Here is a 12,500-nt window from a genome sequence, read left to right as displayed (position 1 = left end):
TTTTTTTCTGTTATTGTTATAATTGCAAACCGTTTTTACAACACATTAAACTGCAATATTTGGAGAAATTATGCATGATTTTGATTCCTATAACTTTGATGTTAAGCAATTGTCATCCAGAATGAGGGAAAATTTTCTTTTCTTTCTGCAGGGACTTGATCATTCTGCTGTGGGATTAAACCTTGTTTCCAATATAATCAAAGATGAGTTAGGTCTTCCTGAAGTAAGTGTTCTTATGGGAGCAAATCTTGCAAAAGAAGTAGCAAGAGAAATGTTTGGTGAGGCTACAATAGGTAAGGAGTTTGTTTTCATTTTTTAAATCAATTCTCTGTTGTTGTCCATGCAGGGGTGAAACCCTAACCCTGTTTAGTACAACACCCTCAATTTTTTTACCCTGTTCAGGGCAAAGGACAAAATGTATGCCGTCTTGTTTTAAAGCCATTTATTGGCAATTGCAGTTGACCAAATTCACATTACAATCATTGCTTTTGTACACTTGAAATACAAACAAAATTCATCTAGCAAATCAAATCAATCGTGCAGTCAATACCCTGTTTACAGACTCACATGAAATTGCATACCCTGTTAGGACAGCGAGGTAAAAAACCGTACCCTGTCCGGTGGCACACTCCAGTATAAGCCATATAAGTGAGAAGGTACCTCCCAACTGCCGGGGTTTTTCCAGTGCAGATTTCAACACTTTAAGTGCTTGGTACCTCATCATAAAATATGACAGATGAACCCAAGTACAACAAACCCACTTTACAGTATGTCGCATTTAAATCAGGTTGCAGAGTGGAAGAGCATGGAGCTGTACTAAAGGATCTGTTCCACACGGAGTACTTCAAAGTAAATGTTGTAAAAGATGCGGATACTGTTGAGCTCTGTGGATCTCTGAAGGTAAGTTGTGGTAGCAAGTCTTGTCGTGAGTAATCACTAGCTATTTTTGGGGTTCTCCCAAAAATTTAAAGTTAAGGAGAAAACAGTTATATGGGCAGCAATGCATTAGATGGAAAAGTGCTTTTGTGTGGGGCTTCAGAGGGTGATGCATGCCTCAACTAAAACATCTCTTCTAGAACTTTACCATTACTTTGATGTCATGCTCCGCAATAATTTTTTTCTTAAGATTTATAGTGGAAAATGCACTCAGCTTGTCCAGCTAGTTTACAAATACTTTGCTCAAAATAAGAAAAAATAGAAAAAATAATCCAAATAACAGGATAAGAAACCCGAACTGGCAGGGGGCAACCAGTTGGCTAACAAGAGTGGCGGAGGATTTGAATTCGAGACAACCAAAAACAAATCCAGCAAGTGGCCAAAGTGGGACTCGGAACCATGGACCGCCGTATTGCGAGTCCAATGTGTTGACCACTCAACCATGCTGCCTTCAGACTTCAGTTCCCACACTTTAGACTTAAGCTGTGTCACCACTAATTAAAGAGCTTTTTTTTTCTTTAGAATGCTGTGGCAGTCGGAGCTGGAGTTGTAGATGCTTTGGGGTAACTTTTCTCTTTTTTGGTGGGGTATATTGCCATAAGGACAAGTGCAAGCTTTTAAATTGAATATCTATATAAAAATAATAATAACATGTTACAGGGGCTATGTCATGTTATTTTATATCCTTTTTAAAAGCTAAAACACATTTTGGATTACAAAAATAACAGGCTAGTTTTGTCATTCAAGACTATTTAAATGGGTATTAAAACTGTTTCCTGTCGTCTGTTGTTTTGAATGGTAAGGATGACTGATTGAAACAAAACAGTTATTCCAGTTAGTGCTCCCTGATGAAGTTTGTTTGATATCTTCTTTATAACTCTACTGGAGCATTTGTGTCTGGGGAGTGTGTAAAGACTCTAAGTAATGACTTCAGTACATAATAATATTGATCTAAAACAGCAATATCCTGGTAACTTAGCTTCTTAAAAGAGAAACCTCAAGTTGCTGATAAAGTCAAAATAGCATGGCTCTTTTCATAATAAAAACATTGAAAGCTTTATTGATTTTAGTGTGCAAGCAAATATTGTTGGGGCCAACCTTGTTAGTTACTTTAATCATGGTTTTGATCAAACCAATGTGCCATCACCAAAAGCAATGAAATGGCTCATAAAGTTAGCCCAACTGTATCAGTAGCCTATAGATTGTTTTCACTCACGTTGTCAGTAGCTGTCATGATAATTTCATGGAAAGAAAGAAAGTTTTTACATGAGGAAAGAATTCAATTCCCACATGATATTTTTGATACACCAACATGATCGCCTTTTTTTTTGATTTGGAACACCAATATGGCCACCTATTCATCATGTGAAAGTGATCTATAGATGGTTTGACTAAAGAAATAATATTATCCTTTTGAACTCTTAGTTATGGTGATAACTCGAAGGCTGCTGTCATCCGTATTGGGCTGAAAGAAATGATCCAGTTTGCTCAAAGATTCTATGAGAATGTTGAATTAGAAACATTTTTTGAGTCATGTGGAGTTGCTGATCTGATTACAACATGTTATGGTGGCAGAAATAGGATTGCTGGAGAGGAGTTTGTCAAAGGAAAGGTTAGAGAAATTAAATTCCAGCCCCAGCTGATCAGGGGTAGACAGGGCTAACCCAGGAAACCTGACTAATACAAAATTTAGTTCTATCTAGGCTATTGCTCTTGCCTCAGTCATCCAGTGATCGCATCAGATTTGTTTCTATATTCATGAATGTTTTGATTGTCTGAACACACAGTTTTAGACATCTTAGCAAGGTGTTTTGGACGATTATGATGTTATGGAAGCTTAAGCTATTTTTATTTTTAGATCATAAATTTTATGCATTTCTTATCCCTCCTAAAATTATTAGACTGCTTGCAGTTAGCCTTTTCAGTGTCAGGGAGTAGATGTGGATTTAAAAAAAAAACGCTTTTAGCCAAATAGCACTGGGACAAGTTGAAAAAAGACATACTTTTCTTCCTCTTTGGGCTTATGCCCTCATTTTTTGCCGCGTACAGCTTCACTGCTTGCTGCTTGTGAATGCTACCCTGGTAACTTGGCAAAAAAAGAGGCTGCTCACAGAAAATGATACCTGGTGATAGAGCAAACCAGTTACTGTGCTGTTTTTATTATCTGATTATAGTATAAGTTAGACTTCCATTACATGTTTCTCTGGTAGGGCCACATCCATTTTGACTACCGGTATGTAGTAAACAACTTTTCCACTTCAGGAAAATCTTGAATAGCATAAAATAATTAATGCTTAGTAGACATGGCATGCATATAAGATGAAAACCCGTTCAAGCTATCATGGAAAAGTCTTGGTTCTTAAGATAGGCCATTACTGTATTATCCTTAGTTTTTGTTGTTTTCAAATTTAATAGAAGGTTTATCAAACTGAACAGCAAATCAGTGTCATTAGTTAGTAACCAGTGCTGAGTTCATCCTAACTTGTGTTTTGTTGTGATTCTTAAGACATTTGAGGAGGTAGAGCAGTATATGCTGGGTGGACAAAAGCTTCAGGGACCACACACTGTCTATGAAGTTTATCATCTTCTCAAGGAAAATGATTTGTTGGATGAGTAAGTAACAATAGTGTCAACTCTGTCTTGTTCATCATTTTGATGATATTGAAATGAGACCTTCTAAGTGGGGGACGGGGGTGGGGAGTGGGTAGACAGGGCTGTCACTAAGGGTCAGGGATTTCCTCCGGCTACTTTCATAGGGGACAAAAAGAAACTGGAACCAAAAGAACTTCCTAGCTGGACAATAGACCAATTCCGATATATTAAAATTCATACTTGGCTGCAAGGCTTTGGGGAATAAAACAAAAGAAATCATCCTGAGGCTCAGCAATGAATAATACATTTTTTTGTTTTATTCCCCCTAGCCTTGGAGCCAAGTATGAATTTGATATATCGAAAATGGTCCATTCCCCTTCTACTAATTGCATGTACCTGGCAACTTGACATTTTAGCAACAGCCGTCTGGTACATATGTCCCAAGTTAAATTACAAAACAGGTCTCTTTGCATGGTGAGGAGATAGCTATGTTGCTGTTGGTATTCAGTACTATTGTAATTGTGATTGTCCTTGGAGTCATTGTAGTTTCAACCCATTTTTATGTGATTTGTTGCCATTTCATCTGTCTTATGTTGCTGTTTCATGGTCGTCTCAGTTATCGGAATTTTACCATAACAGGACCTCTGCAATGCCTTGAGGATTGGAAAATGCTGTTGTCATTTGATTTTTTTTAATGTTTAAAATGATTTGACCTTTCCTTTGCTTCACGGCTTTGTTTGTTTTTAGGTATCCGCTTCTTACAGCCATCTACAATGTCTGTTTTGAGAAGCATCCTCCATCAGAGATGATAGAAGTACTCAAAAGACACTTGTAATCATGCCTTATGAAAACATAATCATAATTATTACAATAGGTGATTAAGCCAGTATATATTTATTTATATTTTGTGGGTTTTTTGTGTCATATTCCTTAGCATCACATGTTTTTTAGAATTCCAATGTTTTTAGCTCACCAGACCAGAGCACTTGAGGTAAATATCGCCACTTTGGTCCTTGGTTATATTAAAAACTGGACTGCCCCTGTAGCTTAAATCAACCAATTTCAAAATACCAATTTCAATGCAATCTCCATTAGTATTTTTACACTCCTTGATCTGATCGGTTCGCTATCTGGGATATTTAACAAAATGATTCCACGAGCGCGCGTTGCATATGAGTTGGTAGTGTCGAGTTGGCTATAAGCGTCTTGTATTCAACAAGCACGAGTGGAATAATTGTCAAATATTCACTCCCAAGCGTGTGGATATTAGGTGATACTGAAATACAGAAACAAAGTGCCTGGCATGAGCTCGGTGTTTGCCTTAGTTTAGAGAAAAAACGTTTGAAAATACAAGAAAATCCTAGCGTTGCTGTTTGTAAAGGTAACAAAAGACTTCAAACTTTTCAAAACAGCTTTTTCTTTGTGAACTCAGGATTTCATCACAAGACGAATTTTTGCCCAGAAATATTGAAATCTGAATTTTTGAAAAAGCAAATGAAAGCAAATGTTTGCGAAAACTGTACTTGTCATCAAGTAAACAAGACGAAGACTAGAATCGTTAAGTTACTGTTGCGTGCCTTTATTCAAGATTCTGGAGATGGAAGATTTATGGTATAGTCAGTCAGTCACAGAGTTATGATTCTGTAATATATCTGAAGAGAATTTCGAAAGCATTGCGCACATGATATTTTACTGATATGGTGAAAATTAATATTTGTATGTATCCTTGATTTGTCGTCCTTTTCTATGGCTCTAAAGGTCGGGTTCTTTAAATATCAAGGATGAAATAAATCGGCTCCGTTGTCCCGGTTTCGCCGCTAGATTCTTTAGGAGAAAAACCTTTGACTGGCACCTTGATTGTTGTAAATAAATGGCATTTTTACTTATCTACACAATGTAACAAAGTTGTTTGTTTTTTTACTTTTATGTTTTGATCTCACTGTGAAAATAAAGTATGTACCAATCCAATCTATCACTGTGCTGTTTCGAGTTTCTAACAATAAGGCTATGTTCATACTTTACCGGATAGTTTTTTGAAAAACTATCGGTATAGTGTGAAGACCTATCCGATATGTGGCTCTTCACTTAAGATATCGGCGTGTGAACAAAAGCCTTATCCGGTATGGTTTCCGCGCCGGCGCAAAAGCCTTCCTGTATTTAGTGTGAACATAACCCAAGTACGTGCTCTTTCTCGTATCCGTAGAGGCTTCTGCTCCCGGGGAAGAGGTGTACTCGACCAATATTTGCGTACAGGTCAGGGTTAGGAGACCCCAGGGGGGTACTCGACCAATATTTGGGTATAGGTGAGCCTCTGAGTGTTTAAAACCCTGACCCTGTTTAGGACAAAAAATTCCTAAAATACATTCCCTGTTAAGGACAACACTCTTCCCTCTTTGTGTTCAAGGGAGTGGGGAGAGACGAAAAAAAAATCGCGCGGCAGACGATGGGACAGGGAAAGAGCAGGCCTTTTCCCTCTTTCCAATTCCCCGCTCTTACTATTGTTAAATCGTAATTTTTTTCGTTGGAATACCCAGGTTCTGTGAAGGAGAGCGATATTCCATAGGACTTAACGCACTAAAACGTTCTGCATTCTATAAGCCTTTTTTCCTCAACTACTGTTATATGTCTCGTTCTCCATTTCTGGAAATTACTGGCTCAGTTCAGCAGAAGGTTTAGTTTCTTCCTTATTTTTTTTCTCTTTTTATGTTTATGTGACATTGCAGCTTTATTAGATAGCATTGCATATGCCCCATGTGGCGATTAAAGGAAAAAAATAGCACGACCTGCTAAATTACACTCAGGGGCGGATCTAAGGGGAGGGTGCAGGGGGTGCGCACCCCCCTCCCCCTCGAGATGACCTGCGGTTTTCTAATACAACTGGTATTCTGCAAAAAAAAAACTATGTGGTTTATTGGTGTTGAAGTAGAGCAAGAGACGAGTGCACCCCCGCCTAAAAAAATCCTGCATCCGCCCCTGACACTAAACTAGAATGATTCAGTCTAGCTCTGTGAACTTTGACTCGTTATCTTAGTGCAAACTTAACTTGGTCTCGACATTAAATACAGCTGTAAATACTCGTCTAAACTGCAATTTAGCCTTTAAAGTGGGTGTAACCTAGGCTTTGTTTAAATAATCCTCCCTACAACCTTAATCTTTAAGGTTTCTTTCCCAAGAATGAATAGAGTGATTTTTGGTTCTTCTCGGCAGTTGTTGTACTTTATTTTCCTAGCAAAAACAACACCGACAGCAATTTGCGTCAAGAAATTGCTACAAATTGCGTAGACAGACCAATATTACAAAATTCTCCGATCCTTCAGTTTTCAAACGAGCCGCAACACTTCTTGCACAATGCGAAACTTAGTTACGCAGCCCCTATTACAAAATACGTCAAGAAGTTATGACAAAATTGAGCAGAACACTGCAGATTAAAAGAAACTACTTCAACAGCATTGACGCATAAAAGCTGTGCACAATGAATATCCAACTGTTTGGCCTTGTTTATACCGGGAGGCTAGGTGACAAGAGGTTTCACGCTGACGAGTGGTTATTTATAATTTTTTGAAGCGGCTCACTCACTTGGTCGCCCGAAGTGAGTGACCAAATGACAACATCTAAAAACGCTATATATTTCTGGACTTTTCCTGAAAGTTATCAGGGGTCAATGATTTCCAATGTCAATCTTTTCTCTATTATGATTAACGTGTGCAAGGCAACCAGTACCTCAAATGTTTTTGTTTTTGCTCCTAGCAGATAGTAGGCGTATCAGGGGCATCTTGTTGCCCCCCCTCCCCCCTCTGGTTTAGTCATTTTTGGGTTGACCGCCCGTTAAGTAAGATGAAAAGATGATAAAGTCAAAAAAAAAAACTTATCAAGCTGTACTAGATAAATTGCAGTCTCTATAAATTCCAGTCAGTTTCAACAAACACAGTAGTTTAGACTATCAATCTGTCCTTCAGGGGTGACCATGGTGATGTCTTCTATTGGCAAGCACTGAAGGTAATTCAGTCTCTGGTGGTCTCTGGTAGAGGTTCATGGTAACTTCCCGTAAAATTTGAATTTTCTGAGCCTTAGAAAGGCTATTTCTTGACATTCTGATCTAGCAGAATATTTGCATCGTTGAAGTAGCCCCCTACCAATTAACCAACTTTTTTATTATTCCCCCTATGCAAGCCACAAATACCAGAATACTATGTTTTGGCACGCATTCCGCCGCCATATGTGGGTTGAGTTTGTTGTTGGTTCTCTCCCTTGCTCCGAGAGGTTTTTCTTCGGTTACTCCCGTTTTCCCGGGTCCTCAAAACCGCCGGATGTACTTGTTTGTTATTTTTTAATCTTCTGCTACAATACGTGATCAGAAGGCAATCACAAAGTTGATTGCCCATTTAAGTTTGTTCATTTTTTAATTTTTTGGCAAATTATACTCTTGACACGAATGACGAACGAACATTTAAGGTGCATAACTAATATTGAATATTTAAGCGACATTACAAACATACCACAGCAAAAAATGTTGGTCTTTGTGGGAAATAATTTGAGTACTGACAACTGGATCAAAAACGTTTTTCAAGTTGAAATGCTGGTTCAACTTCATATTTAGTAGATAGTCGTTAGCTTGGTATAGCCGTCAGAGTTTTATTTTCCATGGCGAAAGCGGGCTAACTTTATGGCCAGTTTGTTCTTTGATACTTTGGACAATTACACATGTCACTCAACTGTTTAAGTGGTTTGTTTTTCATCCTCAATCATCTGATCATAAAAGGATGTAAACTGCCGAATCTGTTGTTAATTGTTGTCTGCCCTGAAGAAGGAATAGTACAGCAGCTTGGCATTTTAAATTCGTTTCAGAAAGAGAAGACGAAGCGTTATTGACCCAAACAGGTAAATATTTTTACAAGGTTTGTTTGTTTTGTTTTGTTTTTTTACCGCGACGGTGTTGTTATATCGGGGCATGTATCAGACAGAATCTCGGCTTGTTTTATTTCTTTTTTTGCAAACATCGCAAAAAACGTGAAAAAGAAAGGAACATTGAAGGGAAACTTGTATCAAACCTCAGAAAAGTGCGCCTTGGTTTTGGTCATCGGTCAAAAGAGAAAAAGCTCAGGAATCAAAATTCGACTTCTGAAACTTGTATCTCATTCTTTAGGAGACGTTTTTAAAGTGCCCCATGCCTGAGGTACTGTATTCAGTAGACTTCCTTTTGAAAAAGTATCTTCCAATCTTGAATGTGGCGCTTTCGATCTTTTTTAATACTGGGAGCATGCTGCTATAGAACGTTTAAGGTTCTAAGTGTTTGTCTTAGTTTTCAGTAATTTGTTTCCTGCTGTAAGTAAACTGTGCTATTGACAGATTGATTTGCCCGATGGCGTTGGTTGTTCTTGCATTTAATAAATGTCGACTTTTGTCTACCGATTCACTTTCGTTGATTGGAGCTCGCTGTTGGTTAAACGATTTGTTTTAGCTGAAACAATTTACAAAAAGTTTTTGATGGGAGATCTTTATTTATAAGTCACTATTTTCTTTAAGATTTTGGAGTTGTGTCTTTTTCTCGGTATTACCAACAAAGATAAAGGAAAAAAAAGAGTTCACGTTAGTGTCATGTAGAAACTCAGCTGGAAACTATGTAGTACGAAGCCTTTGTGGCTTGTCATTGAGCATCCAAGAATTTTTTTTTCTTCTTCAGCCAATGAAGAATCGCCCGGTGATTTTGTTACTCATCCCTGTTGCCATAGTAATTTTTGCTTTCATGGCAACCGAAGGTAAGGTTTAATTTCTTCTTTCCACTTCATCTCAAACTTTCAAACGCCTTTTCTAGCTGCAAATCACTTAGCATTCAGTTATTTCAGAGGAACCCTTTAACCTACTCAGCAATATACTTACCTTTTCTAAACTTTTTATTTTTTGATGACCTGAAGACTACGTCCACGCAAGCGCGTTTAATTAGTTTCCACACGACAGCGATATTTTAATAATTCGTTTTTGAACCTCTGTATATGCGAGGAACATCCGTTTACAACCAATTTCTCATTCCATGACAATCAAACACTTTTATTTCTTTCGCCAGGAGGTCCTACAGTCCACGGTTTTCCTGCTGCTAATTGTTCATCCAACTGCGTCCAACTGTGTACTGAAGGACAGTGTATTGCTGGATGCATCTGTACTTGCGACAGAGTTGAATTAGAATTATGTATTGTTTGTAAGGTCCACATTTGCTATAAATAAAGCATTTACTTTGAAGTAATACCCTTCGCATGCAAGAAAGTCAGTAAGAAGCAAATCACAGATTGAGCAAACATTTTCTGTTTGTCAACTTTTTAAAGAAATTTCATCAATGAACTAAAACAAAAGTAAATGTTTTGAACGTAAAGGTAAACATGGAAACTAAACAACTACCTGTAATACAAAATTGCTGAGCCATTTTAAGATGTTTTAAGACAGAGCATTAACTATTGGCTATTGGTGTCAGAATGTTAACTGTATTTTTAGGAATAAATAAATTGAGTAAGCTCAGCTAACTACTGTGTTTCTTTCACTCTTTCTGAGCTACGTAGTATTCGCTGAGGGGAGGGGGGTGGGGGGGAGGGGTGAGGGAGGGACGCAAGCTTATTTTCGTGATGCCATGATCGACCAATTTTGGTGTTAGTGAATCGTGATAAACTGAAAAACTGTTCTGTTAATCGTGATGGAGTGCATTTCGTGAACGTGAACTGCCAAACTCCTCGATTGTATACACGGACACTGAAGACCATTAATGAAGAAAATAAATCGTTAATTTGGCCTTAACTATCACCTGGTTGCTTGATTTAACTTCACTTTCGAGTCTTTTGATGTAACTTCACACTATTTTGCGCTCAGACCCACCTACAGCAGGCTTCCCAGGAATTTATAGCAACGCAGAGATCACTCGAACAGGTGGCCGAGATCAAAGGTCAATAATTACAATATTCGTTTGGTGACTCGTGAAACGCAAAATAGTTGTTCGTGAACTCGTGACCCCTCCTTGTGTCCCCTCTTCGCTGTCTTTGCTTGTCCAACCACAGATTGCCAAGCAAAGAGAATGTCCAAACTCGAAATACTGAAGCGTTGATATGTTAGGTCCTGTGCGCATGCGTAAGGCGTTAAAATGCAATGCCGCGTTACAATGCCGCGTAAACCTTCAAAATAAAAATTTGCATGGGGAAAGATGACTGTTTCTAAATAATAGAAGTGAATTCAAGCTTAAAGCACGACGGTAGATCTTCTTCCTTACTTCTTTCGGAGTTCCCGCGCCCCATTCCGTTCCTGCGGCCGCGCATCTGATTTCCTGCCTTATTCCCACAGTTGTTTCCTTTGTTCCCATTCAAACGCCTTCCCACGCAGGCTACGTATTTAAGGCTACGTAAGGCTATGTACGTCTCTCCGCCTCATTATTCCGCGCGGCCAAAGCGTTTCGGGTCACGTGGTCTAAGCGAAAATGCCGTTCGCCTCGGATACCTTACCGAAGTGAATTGACCGAGAGTGACTGGGAAAACGCCATACGTGGAAAAGGCAACTAATTAAAGAGAGTCCCGCCACACGATGAAACGAGGTCAGCGGGGCTAGGATAGACAATTTCATACAAATCACTTTCAGAAGGAAAGTTAACTGCAAAACCTTTCTTCTTTTTAATCTTACCCCAAAGCATCTACAACTCCAGCTCCGACCGCCACAGCATTCTAAAGAAAAAAAAAAAGCTCTTTAATTAGTGATGACACAGCTTAAGTCTAAAGTGTGGGATTACTGACGTCTGAAGGCAGCATGGTTGAGTGGTCAACACATTGGACTCGCAATACGGCGGTCCATGGTTCCGAGTCCCACTTTGGCCACTTGCTGGATTTGAAGGGTGTGGGTCATTCATTGCTTATATAACCGCAAGTCACCTTATTCAAAATGACGGTAGGTGCACCAAGTAACGAATCTGTGTATCCATTTATGTGCAAAACAAAACAGAAACACCCTTCTAAAATCGGTGAAGAATAATAATCGAAACAGTGAAATCTTTCCATGAATGAGAAGATGGGAATTCAAATGGTGAAATGAGATTTTACTAGTGTTGTAGATCCCTAATCCTAAGAAAATTTATTCCGCATACTTTAAAACTGTGCTGCACACATCCAACCAAACATGAGTTAACGTTATTGCATCTTGTTTGCATAAACTGAAACTGGCTGACAATTACTTCGTGGTCCAGACATTTTACACTAGTTTGAGTGATCATCAACGGTTAAATCAGAACCCATTCCACCAATGAGGCGATGCTAGTTATTTTAGTTATCCATGTATAGTATGGACGCCGAAGAAAATGATGTCAGTGTCACGTGGGCGTTGAGTCCTGATCTAAGCTTGCATTGGTATTGAGATCCCTGACATCATTTGCCAACTGAATGAATATAATCAAAAAATTTGTGGGATATGTTTGTTGAAAGAGAAAACAGTCTTTAGCCTTGTTCACGGGAGCAATTTGAATGCAAGCGTAATTAAGGACTGATATGACTGATATGACTGATATGGTGAAAACAAGAGACTATAAAGGGGATAGAGAGGGCATCCCCCATAAACACCCTATTCCATAGGTAATTCGTCTCGAGTTATTTTTAACAGCACAGATCTCAAGGGGGATTAGACAACAACCAATCACATAGCGCGAATGTGTTCCGCGTAGATGACCCACGCTGAGAGCCACGCGTCCTTTACGAAGTGACGCAGAACAAAATGGGGGAAGACGCGGAGAGCGATTTTGCTATTCCTTTTGTCGACGAAAACAACTACAGCGAGATTTCTGCAAAAGCTAAAGGTAACGTAGATTGTCAGACGAAGATAAACATTGGTGTCATGATTATGAAAGATGGTCGCCTTTCGATTAAAAGGGGTTATTCACTTTACGATCAAGCTTCAGTTTCTTTCCAGGTTTGTTCCTAAAGTGCTTCGATCTGTCCTCTCTTCGGGATCGAAACTGG

At 38.8% G+C, this 12,500-nt stretch overlaps 1 protein-coding gene across 2 annotated transcripts in view; it reads left to right on the top strand.

Annotated features, from left to right (window-relative positions):
- The window catches only part of LOC140931345 (glycerol-3-phosphate dehydrogenase [NAD(+)], cytoplasmic-like), a 10,966-nt gene extending 6,409 nt beyond the window's left edge, over positions 1-4,557 (top strand). For both annotated transcript variants that reach the window (XM_073381142.1, XM_073381141.1), the window contains 6 exons: positions 152-293; positions 788-900; positions 1,459-1,499; positions 2,362-2,548; positions 3,443-3,549; positions 4,276-4,557. In XM_073381142.1, the coding sequence (XP_073237243.1) occupies positions 152-293; positions 788-900; positions 1,459-1,499; positions 2,362-2,548; positions 3,443-3,549; positions 4,276-4,363 (678 nt within the window). In that variant the 3' untranslated portion in view covers positions 4,364-4,557. The remainder of the gene's footprint in view (positions 1-151; positions 294-787; positions 901-1,458; positions 1,500-2,361; positions 2,549-3,442; positions 3,550-4,275) is intronic.
- The last annotated feature ends 7,943 nt before the right edge of the window (positions 4,558-12,500 follow it).

Source organism: Porites lutea, chromosome 3, assembly GCF_958299795.1.
Source record: "Porites lutea chromosome 3, jaPorLute2.1, whole genome shotgun sequence".
In the NCBI taxonomy this organism is placed as follows: Eukaryota; Metazoa; Cnidaria; class Anthozoa; order Scleractinia; family Poritidae; genus Porites; species Porites lutea.
Note: the sequence above shows the minus strand (reverse complement) of the source record. Positions and strands in the feature narration are given on the sequence as shown.